At 47.2% G+C, this 14,786-nt stretch overlaps 1 protein-coding gene across 1 annotated transcript in view; it reads right to left on the bottom strand.

Annotated features, from left to right (window-relative positions):
- Positions 1–14,786, bottom strand: part of f5 (coagulation factor V) — a 166,967-nt gene that overhangs the window by 95,740 nt on the left and 56,441 nt on the right. The window contains exons 8-9 of the mRNA XM_070893456.1: positions 13,205–13,397; positions 5,711–5,813 (exon numbers count right to left, since the gene is read on the bottom strand). Of these exons, the coding sequence (XP_070749557.1) occupies positions 5,711–5,813; positions 13,205–13,397 (296 nt within the window). The remainder of the gene's footprint in view (positions 1–5,710; positions 5,814–13,204; positions 13,398–14,786) is intronic.

Below are 14,786 nucleotides of genomic sequence, written 5' to 3'. Positions count from 1 at the left end.
CACAAACAGAAATGGAGGCTGTGCAACTTGGATTTGTTTGAGGTCCTGGACCAACTTTAGGGACTGCTGTGATGACTATATTCTTTATACTACAGCAAATGTCAGTCTTTCATTCCTAATTAGGTATATAGCAAGGACAGCAATGGACTGACACAGTTACCACACTGATAGAGCCCTGAAGACTGAGGCCATCAATGAAAGACTAGTTAAACATAAAGGCATTATTTACTAAGCTCAAGATCGCAATTGTGTAAGATCTCCCAACAACTTATAATATCCCACTATTGTAGTGGCAGGTAAGTGCCCGCAGCCATACACTAAATATAAAAGGAAGAAGGCACCTTTCGTGACTCGGGATGTTCCAAAGCGCTTCACATCCAATGAAGTACTTTTGGAGTGAATTCACTGTTGTAATGTGGGAACTGTGGCTGGCAATTTGAAACGTCTCTCAAACAGCAGTGAGACAATGACCAGATAATCTGTTTTGGTGATGTTGGTGAGGGATAAATATTGGCCTGCTCTTCAAAAAATGTTATATATCCACCTGAGAGGGCAAACAGGGTCATGGTTTAAAGTATTACACTCGAGTGTCAGCCTAGATTATGTGCTCAAGTCTCTGGAGTGGGGCTTCACCAATGACTTAGAGGCGAGAGTGCTACCATTCTCAAGCCCAACACCAAACATTAGGAATCAATTTTCCTCATTCATTTGCGCCGTTTTTTTGGCTGTATTTATTTTTTCACTCAAGTTTCCCCGTGATCTGCGCCGACGTAACTGACTTAGTTACGATTTTTCTAGGACAGTTTTATTTTACGTCATGGGGTGGGGAGGGGTGGTGTTCCCTCATGTCTGCGGCAGTTTTTTTCAATTGTTCGCAGTTTGGCCAACATTTTTTTCCTCTTCGGTCGGTGTATCTGGCCATTCCCGAAAAACCCTCAGGTGAGTTAAGAAAACCAGCGCACATTCACAAATCTGCGCTGAAAGAAACTATTATTTTTAAATTGAAGATTTTGGAGAGAGTCAAGAACACTGTCAAAATCAATAATAAAGTTGAACTTTTTTTTTTAAACCTGTCAATGTAGAAGTGTAAATTTGTTGGATTTCAGAAGTTCTCTCACTTTAAAAAAAAAAAGTCACTCACACACCACTAGCGAACGTCTTGATTCAGGGCTGGAGAGTTTAGGTTTGGCCAGCAGAATCGGCCGCGCCCAGACACAGGGGCTCAGCTACAAAACAAGCCATGGGGGGGGGGGGGGGGGGGGTGAAGGAGAGAGAGAGAGAGAGAGAGAGAGAGAGAGAGAGAGAGAGAGAGAGAGAGCGCGGGAGAGAGAGAGAAAGGAGAGACAGAGAAAAAAGAGAGAGAGAGAAAGAGAGAGAGAAAAAAAAGAGAGAGAGAGAGAGGAAAAGAGAAAGAGAAAGAGAAAGAGAAAAAGAGAAAAGAGAAAAAGAGAAAGGAAGGGGAGAGAGGCCAATCAGAAAGCTTGGAGCCCATGATGGAGGAGGAGGGAGAGAGAGAAGTCACAAGACTCCAATTAAGGAGGAGGGGGGGGGGGGGGGGAAAGAGAGAAGTCACAAGACTTTTGGCTGTTGTCCATCCATACAGACCTGGAGATACACCACTGCGAACCTGTGCTGCCTGCTTTCCTGCTGTTTTGAGCTTCTTTCAAAGGTTACATTTAAGTATGGGGGCAATACTGACAATGTCATTCCTTGTGCGAGTCTTCTGCATCATGGTGCTACGTAGGAGACAATTGATTCGATTTCATCACATCAGGAACATCAGAATCCGTAGGGTGCTGGGCAGGAGGCCTTACACACCTCGGGTATATCGAGACAGGCGTTTGTACCTCCACCCGAATGATGTCGACTGTGTCAGAAGGCTGTGTTTCCGCAAAGAAGTTGTAAGTGAGATCTGTGAGTTGGTCAAAGCAAATCTGCAACCTAGAAGCATCAGGAGGACTGCTTTGTCAGTTAAAGTGAAGGTTACACAGTTGCACTTGCATTCTATGCCTCCGGATCGTTTCAAGCTATAACTGGGGATGTGTGCGCCATCTCTCAATATGCAACACATGTCTCCATTCGCCAGGTCATGGCTGCACTGTATGCGCATAGGAATGACTTCATAAAGTTTCCCATGACCTCCCAAGCAATCCATGACAGGGTTATGGGCTTCTTCAAGATTGCTGGCTTCCCAAAGGTATTGGGCTGCATTGATTGTACCCACATCGCCTTTGAAGGATTCCAAGATGTACAGGAACAGAAAAGGCTTCCACTCCATTAATGTGCAGCTTGCGTGTGACGACATGAGTCATATCATGTCAACCTATGCAAGATACCCTGGCAGCACCCATGATGTGTTCATCCTACGCGACAGCATTATATCTGCCATGTTTCAGCAGCAGCCAGAAGGGCAGAGCTGGCTACTGGGAGACAAAGGGTACAGCCTCGCCACCTGGCTCATGGCGCCCCTACGCGTAACCCGGACGGAAGCTGACCGTGAATGCAACATGTCGCACATTGTAATGCACAGCATTATTGAGGGGACCATTGGCATATTGAAACAGCATTTCCGATGCCTGGCCCATTCCGGAGGCTACTTGCTGTACTCCCTTGAGATTGTCGGTCAGTTCACTGTTGTGTGCTGCATGACTTCGCCATCATGAGGCAGCAGCACCTGGGAGTGGAAGACCCACCTGCAGTGATAGTGGCTGATGACAATGATGTGGAAGATGCAGATGACGAGCAGCAGGAGGACGACGAGGATGAGGAAGCCACGCAAGTGCCTGAGGCTGGAGCACGACGGCGGGCCATAGTGCCCCTTTAACAATTGTTCGAGCCTTGCGCCAGTAGTTCATCTGTGAACGCTTTACTGATGCCTGAGGGCTCAGCGACAACTATTCTACATGGACATGTTTACTGTTTGGAGCTGTTCCGTAATGTTGTGTTGTGTTCATGGAGCATGACTCAGTTTTAATGTAAAATATATTTTATTCAAGTTTACAATATACTTAACTTAACTTTAATAAACTTATTCTTGTATCAAACTTTACTTTAATATCACTTTTTAAGATCACTTAAAAACTTGTAAATTTATATAACTTACAAAAAACTTTTAATTTGAGAACAGTTACAACAACAACAGCAAAGAAAGGCTGCACCCATCTCTCATCCCCCTTATTCCAAGACCGCCCGCTGCGCTCGGTCTTGGAATTCCATCACCCCTGCCCGCAGGCAGTAGTGCAGTGTTTCTGGGCTTGGTACCAAGCTTATTCTTTCTAACATCTCGGGTACTGCGCACCTCTTGAGGGTGTGTGGTGGGGGGGGGGGGGGGGGGGGGGTGGCGGGGTGGAGGGGGGCGTCGGCATCAGGCAGCAAGTTGGAGGGCCCAGGCGGTAAATTGGAGGGCCCAGCTTTGGGCTCTTCAGAGGCTGGTGTAGGGATTGGAGTGGGAGTGACAATTGATTCTGTCAATGGACGCAGGGTCTGGGTGTGTTCCCTTATTGCAGCAGCTAACTCCAACATGCCTTCCCTCATGTGCCCTGACAGTGTCTCAACAACCTGCAACATTCCCTCCTTCATTTTGAGCAAAATTGTCTGAACGACCTGCAACATTCCCTCCGTCATGGTCAGTGACGTGGTTTGCACCATCTCTGACATTCCCTCCCTCATGGCCACTGTTCCCTCACTGATGTCCCGGATATTGTTCCCATTTCTCATGTCATTGCTGTTACTTCTCCCAACAGTCCCGCTATCTCATCACTCACCCCACTGATGGCATCGAGGAGTGATCGGGTAAGGTCAATGCTCTCTGCACTCAATGACATCATCTGAACCACATCTGTTAGATCCTGCACCTCAGGAGAGTGATGGCGAGCTCTCCTTCTCCTCCTCCTCCTCCTCCTCCCCATGGGTGTGGCTCATACCTCAACACTGGGACCCGCAGCCTGGAATGGTGGGGCCCTGGGTGTGCCTCGCTGCACTCAAACCACTAGTCATGGAAGTGGCTGTCACCTCACTGAGCGGCAGCTGCTCCAAAGTCAGTACAACAGTGGGAACTTCATCCAGCTCCACCCCCTCCCCCTCACCCCCATGTTCTTGGTCTGGAGAGTTGGATTGGAAGATGTTCTCCTCTTCAGGGTCATCCTCGTCTGAATCTGCTTCTGCACTGTTAGGGATGGCCTCAAGTTCTGCAAAATATAACAGAACAGTCAAATGGTTAGCAGCAGAGGAGGGGGCAGGGTGGGTGGCATGAGTAGGCTCACACATCACAGGCCAGGCAGCGGGTCGATTTGAAGGACCATGATGAATTTGCAGGACTTACCCTCTCCCTCGAGTGTGGGCCCAGCTTGTGCAGTACTGATTGCTTTTTTCCAGGCAGGACCCATCAAAGCAGCGACCCTCTCTTCCAAGGGTGTCAGTAGGTGCAGAATTGCCAGGCCTCCTCCTGTTCGAGTTCTTTCCCTTTTATTGTGCATCACCTTCCTCTGCAAAGATGAAAATGCAACTTTTTAGATAGGGTGTCTTTCTGCTGGGTGGGACATATACAGCGGATCACATTTACAATTGCAATTCCATTGAATAAATGAAAATATTGCTTACACTAAGTACTTGACCAAGGTCCTGCCATTTCTTTTTACACTGGCCTCCAAATCTCATGGTGGTCACCACTGCGTAGTAATCTTCTGCAACTTGGTTGCAGCGTTTCTTCATTTCTTTGGGTGGAACTTTTGTGTGACCTCTGCTGGTGTCCAGCTCCTGCCATCTGTTCTCAATCACAGTAACGAGTGCTTCCATTTCTTCCTGTAAGAAATTCTTGGTCCTTGCACAGTGTTGCATCGTGTAGTGCTCCAACTGCGATTTTCCCAATGCTCTCACACAGCACTCCTCCTCACACACACAACCAGCTCTTTATAAAAATGGGCAATTTCCAAATCCGAGCTGTACTGAGCATGCGTGTCCATTGGAACGTTTGGAAATGTAACTTTTTATCTCCGCGCATGCACAGAAGGTGTGGCTTCGTTTTTTGGCACAGACATCAGGCTCCCCCCCCCCCCCGCCCCCCGAGGTGACTGGACATGCTGCGCGGTGCCAAATTCGAATTATACATTGGGGAAATTTTGGCAAAATATTTCTGCCGCATTTCTGGCCTAGAAGGGTGGGCGTAACTCTGGCAATATGCCAGAAAACAGACTTAGGGAAAATTGAGCCCATCGTCCTTCAATTTTATTCTTAATTTTTTTTTTTAAACTATCTCGGATTTAGTTGAGAATCTGACGGTGAACCCCATAAAAATGGTGTCTGGAAAATGTGAAAATAATTGTGGGTTGTTATTTAGCTTGACTGTACATTTTTTTTTTAAGTCTCTTGTTTGTTGTCGGAGTTTTAGAAATGTTCAAAATAAAAAAGGTAATTTTTCACTGATTTTTCTGAATTTAGGGTCTATTTTCCCTCACTGATTTTCTCCATATTTTATACTAACAATAAAACTTGCGAAAAAAGATTGAAAAAAAATGTTTGCTTTAAATTGGCCATAAAATTATTTTAAAGGTCCTTCAGAATTGACTGTAGTAGACAGGCCAAACAACATTGTGCCCAGAATGTGGCTGTGCCACAATACATAACAGTGTGACAATATATATCAACTTAAAGTCTTTGAGAATATTAATTCCAAATAATTATGTCATAAAGAATTTAAATAAAGTCATTTTACCTGTGGAGTTCCCAGGGTAGGTAGTACCTTCATTGCTCTTCTTGATTGTTATTCCATGAGGGTAGATGCTGTAGGGTCGACTAGCCATATTCTTAAAAAATACCTGTAAAGAGGAAAAAGGGGCAATAATTAAAAGAATTGTTAACTGGGCTAGAAATTGCGAAGCCCTCCATTTGGGGCAATAACTTTTGCGAGAGTGCAAAGGTATCGCCTGGTGTTACACAAGTGAATCCAATGCAAACTTCTGGTTTAGCGCTCCAGGAGGGAAGTGGAGCGCTGAATCACGCGCTACTACTTCCTTTGGAGCGCTAAACGGAGCAAGAGGTAGCGGCAGAGTGCTGCACAATTTTCAGCGCAGCGCTGCCAGATTCACAGGCTCCTTCCATCCCTTAAAGGGAAGGGCCAATTCTGAGGTTGTTTCAAGGTAAAGCTTCGACTGGTTGGTGATGGCGCCTGCGATCCGCGAAGGTCAATCCCAAGCACTCTAATAGAGTGCAGGGCTGATCAATTGCTGCATGTGAAAAATTCAAAAAGCAGCAGTGGGGTAAAAAATAAAATGTTGGCCTACCTGACCACCAATGCCTTTAAATACCGCTCCCCAAGCGGCCGGCTGAGCTCACAATGCCTCCTGCAGCTGTCGTTGTTGACGCCCAGCGATGCTGCAGGGGGCTGAAGCAAATTTAAGAACCGGGGCGATAATGGAGCGCTGCGTACCGGGTGACATCACAATCTCCAGGGTGCAGGTCGAGGCGGTAAGGTTTACTTGCAGTGCTCGCTAAGCCACCAGGGAAGCTCATGAGTGTCGGTACTTTCGCCGCGCCCGGTATGTCATTAGCGTCCCGTTATCAGTCACCGGAGACATTAATGGGAGGCGCAAACAAGGCCAATTTCTCCCCGAGTGTCTTCCAAGATATCTTAGTATGCTTGTAACTAGAGCTGTATGCTGTGCCATCAGCTGTAATGAAATGAAATGTGTGTGTTACTATTTATGTCTGCCCCACTTCATAGAATCACAGGTCTAAAAATTCAGCTGCATTGCGCTCGCTGTTTGGGTGCAATGGATGCCGAATTTGGTCCAAAATGGCATCCGAGCAGTGCACGCACACTTCTGGTGCAAGCTGTGCAGGACACCATCTTGGAGAGGGCGGTTGGGCAGACATGTGCTGTATGATAAGTAGGCAGATTGTGATGTGACTCAGTGTGCAACACTGAGTTGACACCAGTGCTACCATTTTCATCATCATCGCTGGAACTAACGCCCTGTGTTAGCCTCGCACTGCTGAACATGTGTTCAAAAGAATATAAGAACATAAGAAATAGGAGCAGGAGTAGTCCATTTGGCTCCTCGAGCCTGCTCCGCCATTCAATAAGATCATGGCTGATCTGATCCTGGCCTCAACTCCACTTCCCTGTCCTCTCCCCATAACTCCCTTATCTTTCAAAACTCTATCTCTCCACCTTAAATATATTCAATGACCCAGCCTCCACGGCTCCCTGGGGTAGAGAATTCCAAAGATTTACGACCCTCAGAAGAAATTCCTCCTAATTTCTGTCTTAAATGGCCGACGCCTTATTCTGAAACTATGCTCCCTAGTTCTAGATTCCCCCACGAGGTGAAACATTCTCTCTGCATCTACCCTGTCAAGCCCCCTCAGTATCTTGTATGTTTCAATAAGATCACCTCTCATTCTTCTAAACTCCAATGAGTATAGGCCCAACCTGCTGAACTTTTCTTCATATGACAACCCCTTCATCTGAGGAATCAGCAGCAGGGAGGACATTCCAGCAGTGCTATTTAAAAGGATCATCAACAACTGTCAGGTAACTTGCTTTTTGATTTCTTCTGGCTGTGTGTATGTTTGTTGAAGTGTTTGGAGCTTTCAAGAGTTGCTTAAAGTTGGTGAGGTAACAAGGAGTGGTGCTACATGTGGAGAAGCCTTGGTTCTGATTTCAAGGGGTCTGCTCAGACCACTTGCTCTCAGTCATGGGTGCTCTAGTTGTCATCCCCCTTGGCCTGCAGCATGACCAGGAGATGGAGCAAAGAGGACACAAGCTGCTCACAGAGGGAGGAGGAGAAGGGCTCTTGGCAAGAAGCCTTACCCACCGAGGGTCTTCCAAGAACAATTCTCTGAACGCAACTTGAGTCAGAAGCAGTGTGTGAGGCGTCTGCACTTTACAAAGGAGGTGCTCACAGAACTGCACCTCTAGCAACCAGTTCTGCAGCCTCATTCCAGGGCAAGGACAGCACTGCCAGTGGCTGTGAAGTTGAGCATAACCCTAAAATGCTTCACGTCGGGATCCTTCCAGGATGGAGCAGGTGACATCTGGAACATCTCCCAGTTCATTATCCACTGCTGCATAAGAGGCGCAACAGAAGCTCTTTATGCCAGGAAAGGGGAGTTCATTGTCTTCTCTCTGATCAGAGAGGAGCTCTACAGTATTCACTGGAGCATATGTCCCGATTCGTGGTGGCCTGTTGTATCCTCCACAACCTGGCCATCATGAGAGAACAGCCCTTACCACCAGTGATATGGCCACCAGGAGCAGGAGGAGAAAGAAGGAGGAGGAAGCAGAAAAGGAGGACGACAAAGCAGATGAGGAGGAGGCAACCCAGACAGCCCCTTTCTGGCCGAGATATCCGGGATAGAATCATCTGCCTGCAGTGTCAGTGACGCAACCACAATTCCCCATTCAACAATAGTCCCACAACTTACCTTCCCTCTGTTACTGACCATCTCTTGGCCCCAATGTTGAAATAAATGCCACCACAAAGCAAACATTAAAATTCAACTTTATACATTTATCCATCAAAAAAATCAAATAATCGTCCTTGTGCATTTCCTTAGTGACTGTCGTGCATGTGTCTTTGCCTATCCTAGTGCTCCTACACAGTGTTCCCCCTGTGGCTGCAGCGTGGCTGGTGGAAGGCTGCTGACTTTCCGTGGGGGACATTGCAGATGGCCTTGCAGGACGACCTCGAGGAGCTCAGCATGGGCGGCAGCAGTCTGGGCTGGCTGGCTCACAGGCAACTGCAATGGCACTGACGGAGTGGCAATGGTGGAAGTATGAATGCTGTCATCCTGAGAGAGGATAACAGGTTCTTGCTCCCTTGAGCCACTACCACTTCTTCAGCAATCCTAGTACTCTGGTGTACAGACTGCTGTGACACCCTGCAAGCAATGTTCCCTCTAATTAAAGGGGCCGCGCGGGCTATTCAAAATTTCGCACATGCGCGGTTTTCCTATTTAAAAGCCGGCTCACTGGTTGTGCGGGACCTGCAGAGCGCTGCGTGGTCACATGACCGTGCAGCTTAAAGGGAACATTGCCTGCAAGCCCCTTCCAGCCATGATGGCAGCAGTCTGTGCTTGTGTGGCAGCAAGCCGAGCTTGCATGACTTCAGACTGAGTTTCCATTGTAGCACTCAAGATGTTGGGCGACATCTGCATATGCTGCAATGGAATCTGAGACTTCGGCCATCAGATGCAACATGATGGTTGGGTCCCCAAGTATGTTAATGAATCTGCTCAGCCCTTCCACGCTGGAAAGGATGGGCATTAAGATCTGTCCAAAGCCCTGTGCGAGGCTGGAGCTGGACTCCTCTATGCTCCTTGACATTGCATTCAGGCTTTCTGGCAGGCCTGCCAATGCACCCAGCATTTCATTCTGCATATCCATCACCGTTCTTCTGTAGGCCGCCCCATCGAAGTCTTTATCCATGTCCTGTGTAGCAGAACTTGAGGGGCCTCGCCCTCCGGGGAGATGGCACCTATGGTACCCTTTCCCCCTGCCCTGGCTGCAACCCACTCGTGCCCGGTATCTCATCTCCCCATCTAAAACTATCCTCCAAATTATACAATGTGTCAGTATCTGAGCTGGTGGCTGGGAGTGCAAAATCGTATGATGGTGACTTCTTCAATCTCCTCTCCATCTTCTTGTTGAGCCACTGGCTGGGCAGGCTAGATTTCTTGGGTGCCTGAAATGAGAAAGGCACAAGGGTAGGTTTGTGGTGAGGGCAGGGGGAGAAGCAAGAGGTGCATGCTTACACCATGTGCAGTTTGTAAATCAGAAGAGATTGTGGGGTGAGGTGGGATATGAAGAGGAGGATAACGTATGAGGATACTGGCATCTTGTATTATTTTAGCCCCACCGCTGGCCATGGGCTCAGCCATGCCCCTGCCAAGAACGCCCAAGCACCATCTCCTCCGTGGCGGTAAGGTGATGCAGGTGAGCCTGTCCCCCGCCGGTTAGGTTCTGCTGCTGTCGGTTATGCGCCACCTTTTCCAGCAAGAGAAAGGGAAGTCTAGTGTAATGTGTTTGGGTGATGTGCCTGCCATGGTCGAATAGCTGACCGTGTTCAAGCTGTGAGATGTGAGTGTGAGGCAGCAGTGGTAAGTGTGTGCAGGTGAGATGAAGCTATGAATGTGAGGTGTGAGTCGTGTTTGTTAGAGATTGTAGGTGAGTGAGTGTTGGGGGTGTGGTGGATTTGGCACTGTGTGAGGCTAATGGTCAGATGGTGGGATATGGCCTTTGAAGATGAATTCAATGACCTTGACCACTCATGTGAGGTCATTAAACTTCTTCCTGCACTGAGTCCAGGCCCTCGGGGCTACACTGCTAGCATTTATGACGGTGGCTATCTGCTCACATTGCAGTCTGGTCTGTTGCCTGGAGGGCCTCTGGCCCCCTATGGAAAGAGGACTTCTATCCTGGAGTTGATCTCCTGGATCAAGGCCTCCAGTGCTGTATCAGAGAGCACAGGTGCATGCTCTCTCCCCTGTTGTGCCATTATTAGACCTTTGCTGCCCACTGTCTTTCCAGCCATTTCAATCACCTGCTGTAGGCAGAGGGCACCTCCCCTATCAGAGGTGCAGACTGCATTTAAGAAGTGCAGGCTAGCTTTGATCGGAGCTAGCCTCGCATGAACTTGGTCCCCCTGCTGAGCACTCATCCACTCAGCAGCTACAGTCATGCTAATCAGCAGGCAGCACGAAGTTTGCATGCTGCCTGCAGTCCTCTGAGCAGGCGCGGGCTGATTGTGCGTCATGATCCCCGCGCCTGTTTTCGGGCCTTATCTGATTTCTATGCCATAGAATCTTACAGCACAGGAGGAGGCCATTTGGCTCACAGTGTATGTGCCAACTCTTTGAAATAGCTATCCAATTAGTTCCACTCCCCTGCTCTTTCCCCATAGCCCTGCAAATCTTTCCTTTTCAAGTATATATCCAGTTCCCTTTTGGAAGTTACTATTGCATCTGCTTCCACCACCCTTTCAAGACTGTGCATTCTAGATTAAAACTCACTGCATTAAAAAAATCTAATTTCCCCTTTGATTCTTTTGCCAAATATCTTAAGTCGGTGTCCTCTGGTTACCAACCCTCCTGCTGGTGCCATCTCTCAAACCTCAAAATATTCATTCAAAACTGTGTAACTGATGCAGCTTTATCCTGGATGGCCAGCATAGTATCAGCCTGTGTTTTTTTTTAAACGGTGGATGATCAGGAGAACCTTGTGGAAATTCACCCCCATAATCTAGGTCGATACTTCAGTACTACAAAGGCGCTATATAAATGCAAGTTTTTTCTTTACTGGGGGAGTGCTACACTGTTGGAGGTGATGCTCTTAGTGAAATGTTAAAACCAGAGCTCGGTCTGTCCTTTTGCGGTACAAGTGTTTGTTAAAGATGTCATTGCTGTAGTTGGGAACTTTCACATGGTGGCAGGGTTCCCTGAATGCAAGGTGTCCAAAATGGTGCCCATGTGGACATCGGGGCTCTTTATATCAACCTCGAGGCTGATATGACAGAAAGAGTTTAAAAAGGGAAGAAAATCAGAAACATAAAATATTCAAAATGGAGTAGTAAATTTGACTGGAGTGTAAGGAGGCAAAATTCGGTACCGCCATTTTTGAGGCGGTGTTACCGCCTGAGTGCTGATTTTACCGCCAGGCGTTGGGTGCAGGCTCCAACTGCCAAATTCAGTTTTTACGTCCAAAGGTGAGAGAGCAGCGCTAAAAAGTGGCGTTGCACACTCATCCTCAGGCGGGAGCTCAGGAGGCCGACTGAATTTCGCATCGGGAGGCTGCCACCATGCTAGCTGAAAAACAGGAAGAATAGGGAAGAAAGAAAAAACCCTCAAACTTCTCCAACCCACGCACAAACTTCCCCACTGCTACAACTAATGAAAACATTAATAAAGAAAGAAAAAAAACTTACCTTGCTCGCTGGCCGATTCCGCCCAAGTTCTGCTCTTTAACCACCACTTTTTTCAGGCTGTACTGCTGCCTGTCGGTATGGCAGCCATACAAACTAAATATCGCGATAAGAGGCGCCAAGGAGGCAGTGCATGCATACTGATGTTATGATTTCCATGGCATTAACCGGCGGGACGTAACGTTTTAACGCCCTTAAAAAATGACCACCGAATTTCACGTCAGGCGTGAACAGCACCTAATGCCACTCCCAACCGCCTAGCTCCCCGTTAACACCTAACCTTATCAGCAGGCTTTAGCAACCAAATTTTGACCCTTAAGTTTTTAATTGTTTCAGTACACAATACTGTTTTTCTTCAATTTATAAATACCAGCAGAGAGAGAGAGAGAGAGAGAGAGACAGAAGAAAAGAAAAGAAAAGAAAAGAAAAGAAAAGAAAAGAAAAGAAAAGAAAAGAAAAGAAAAGAAAAGAAAAGAAAAGAAAAGAAAGGAAGAAAGGAGAAGTGTGCATTTTTGAATTAAAGAAATGGAACAACAGATTGATTCACTTAATTCTACACATTTCTCTCAGGATTATGTAGTTGAATGGAACATTCTGGTGTGCCTATGATGTGCACACATGTATGTTTATTTTATTTAACTTTTGAAGGTTGCATTTCCAAAAACAATCCAAACATACCACCCAAAAAAGTTGGGGCCTGAATTTGGTGAAGGCCCCCGCCCGTCCAAGTGTTGCCCAAAGGACCGCCAAGATACCCAACAGTACTTTGGGCGGGGTTTTCATCAAAAAGGTCTTTCAAAAGGTCGGCGGGAGGCAAATGAGGGACGTCCGCTGCCAATCTGGGCGACAGCCAGCGAAGGCTCCCAAACTCGGCGGCAAAGGTGCTTGTCACCCAAGTGCCGCCGAGGATAGAGTCGGGCCCATTGAGGGTCAAAGACCTGCAAAGAAAAAGCATTAAAAAAAAACAACGGAACACCTTCAGGGGACCCTATACAGGTAAGTCCCTGTAAAGAAAACAATAAAAAAAATGTTTACTCATTTTTTTTTCAGCTCTTCATACCCACTGTCGGGGACAGACCAGCCTCCTCACAGTAGTCTACCCTCATTCTGGCGCCGACTCCCGCCTGCACCAATCTGACATCTCAGCGGACGGGAGCCCACTTATGCCACTCAGCTGCCCGCTGACGTCAGCGTGTGCGGTGAGTGCAACAATTTCGGGCTCTCGATCTTTGTTAACATCCAATTCAATAATTAATTAAATGAACAATTATATTTAAATTGAGTACCTTAATTACATCTCTGATTTCACCTCTTATAACAGGAGCCCCAATTCTGTCTTGTAGAATAGAGACTGGTTCTTCATCTTTTGTTACTTTACGCGTAGTAAAAGTTTCATCTGTGTATTCTACATAAATTGCCTTTTTATATATTTTCCCAATGCGGTTTGGTCCTTGATCCAAATATTTGGATTTAAAATCGCTAAGGGCAATAAAAGGAGAATTAAAGATAAAAATAGGGGGAAGTGGTTTCAGATAATAATGTTTGATTGGTCGGTTATTTAATTGAATTCTTCAGGTGCTTATTCTATGTTCAGTTGAAGTGGTATTTTTTCATGTTAAAATGTTTAGCAAGCTGTTATTAATATTAATTTCCATTCAGTTGCATGAGCTTAGGCCCTTCTATCTGGGATGACTGTTAGAGAGATTATTTGTTCTGCATTTTGTCACACTGCCACCTTCTGGAACCTGGAGAGAGCAATGAATCAACCAACCAATCAAACTGGAAGAAAACATCGGTAGCTAAGCCACAGATTCCCCCTCACTTAGACACAGACCTGAAGAGGCAGAAGTCACCCACCAACCAGAACCTTCCCGCTCTGAAGTTGAAATCGCTCATCAAACACACCTAAGTAGCCAGAATCTGCTGAAACCACCCCACTTTTCGTCTGTGACCTGCAACGGAGACAGGATCCAGCCATGGACAATTCCACTGGAGCCAGAAAACAGTCATCAAGGCAACAATTTGATGCTATTCCCACATTCCCAAAGAGGCAAAAAAAGCAGCTGGGCACCCCCATTCCACCCCTCCCACACACACTCACACTGAACTTCTTAGTCCCCCCCCCCCCCCCAAGGCAACATTTGCACTTAGATAACCCCCATTGAGACAAACTCCCCCCTCTCCTCCTGTCCTCTGCCCGTCCTACCACCTCCACCTCTCCTACCTCCTCGGTTATGTTCAGAATAACTCCACAAGACTGTATATTGTAAGCTCAAACTTTTGTGACCATGGTCTCTTTAATGTAATTCCAGAGTGAGGAAGCAGCATGGTAGACTGCCTTTTATATCTGCTTGCCCAGGGTGTGCAGGTGACTCTTGGGTCTCCCACATGTGCGCCCCCTGGTGGCAAGTCTTACACATTGGTAATATTTATATACATAACATCCTCCAATTCATTTACTTTCTCCCCTTGCTCTCCCTTCCTCTCCGTCTTCTATGCCTCCCCCTTCTTCATCTCCCCGTCTCCTTTCCTTTACCTCTCTCCCCTACACCCGCACTTTGCCCCTATCCTCCCTTCCTGTCCTCTCCTCACCCCCTTCCTTTGGCCCTTCCCTGCCCCCCCTCCACCAACCCCCCATTCCTCTTCCCTCCCAGGCGCCTCTCTCCCTCACCCCATCCCCAGTTTCCCTCCCCACCTCCATCCTTTCCAGCTGACTCCTCTCCCCCCACCTGTCTTTCAATGATCTTCCTGCTTTCTAACCCTGTTTGACCTCCTGTGTGCAATGCCATGGGAGACTGACTAGTATGTTCAATTTCAGCAGTGCTTCCTTACTTGTATACTCAATGCCCTGTGTAAAACTGAGAATTA

This window comes from Pristiophorus japonicus, chromosome 11, assembly GCF_044704955.1.
Source record: "Pristiophorus japonicus isolate sPriJap1 chromosome 11, sPriJap1.hap1, whole genome shotgun sequence".
Classification (NCBI taxonomy): domain Eukaryota; kingdom Metazoa; phylum Chordata; class Chondrichthyes; family Pristiophoridae; genus Pristiophorus; species Pristiophorus japonicus.
The sequence above is the reverse complement of the archived record's forward strand: the minus strand, read 5'-3'. Positions and strand labels throughout refer to the sequence as shown.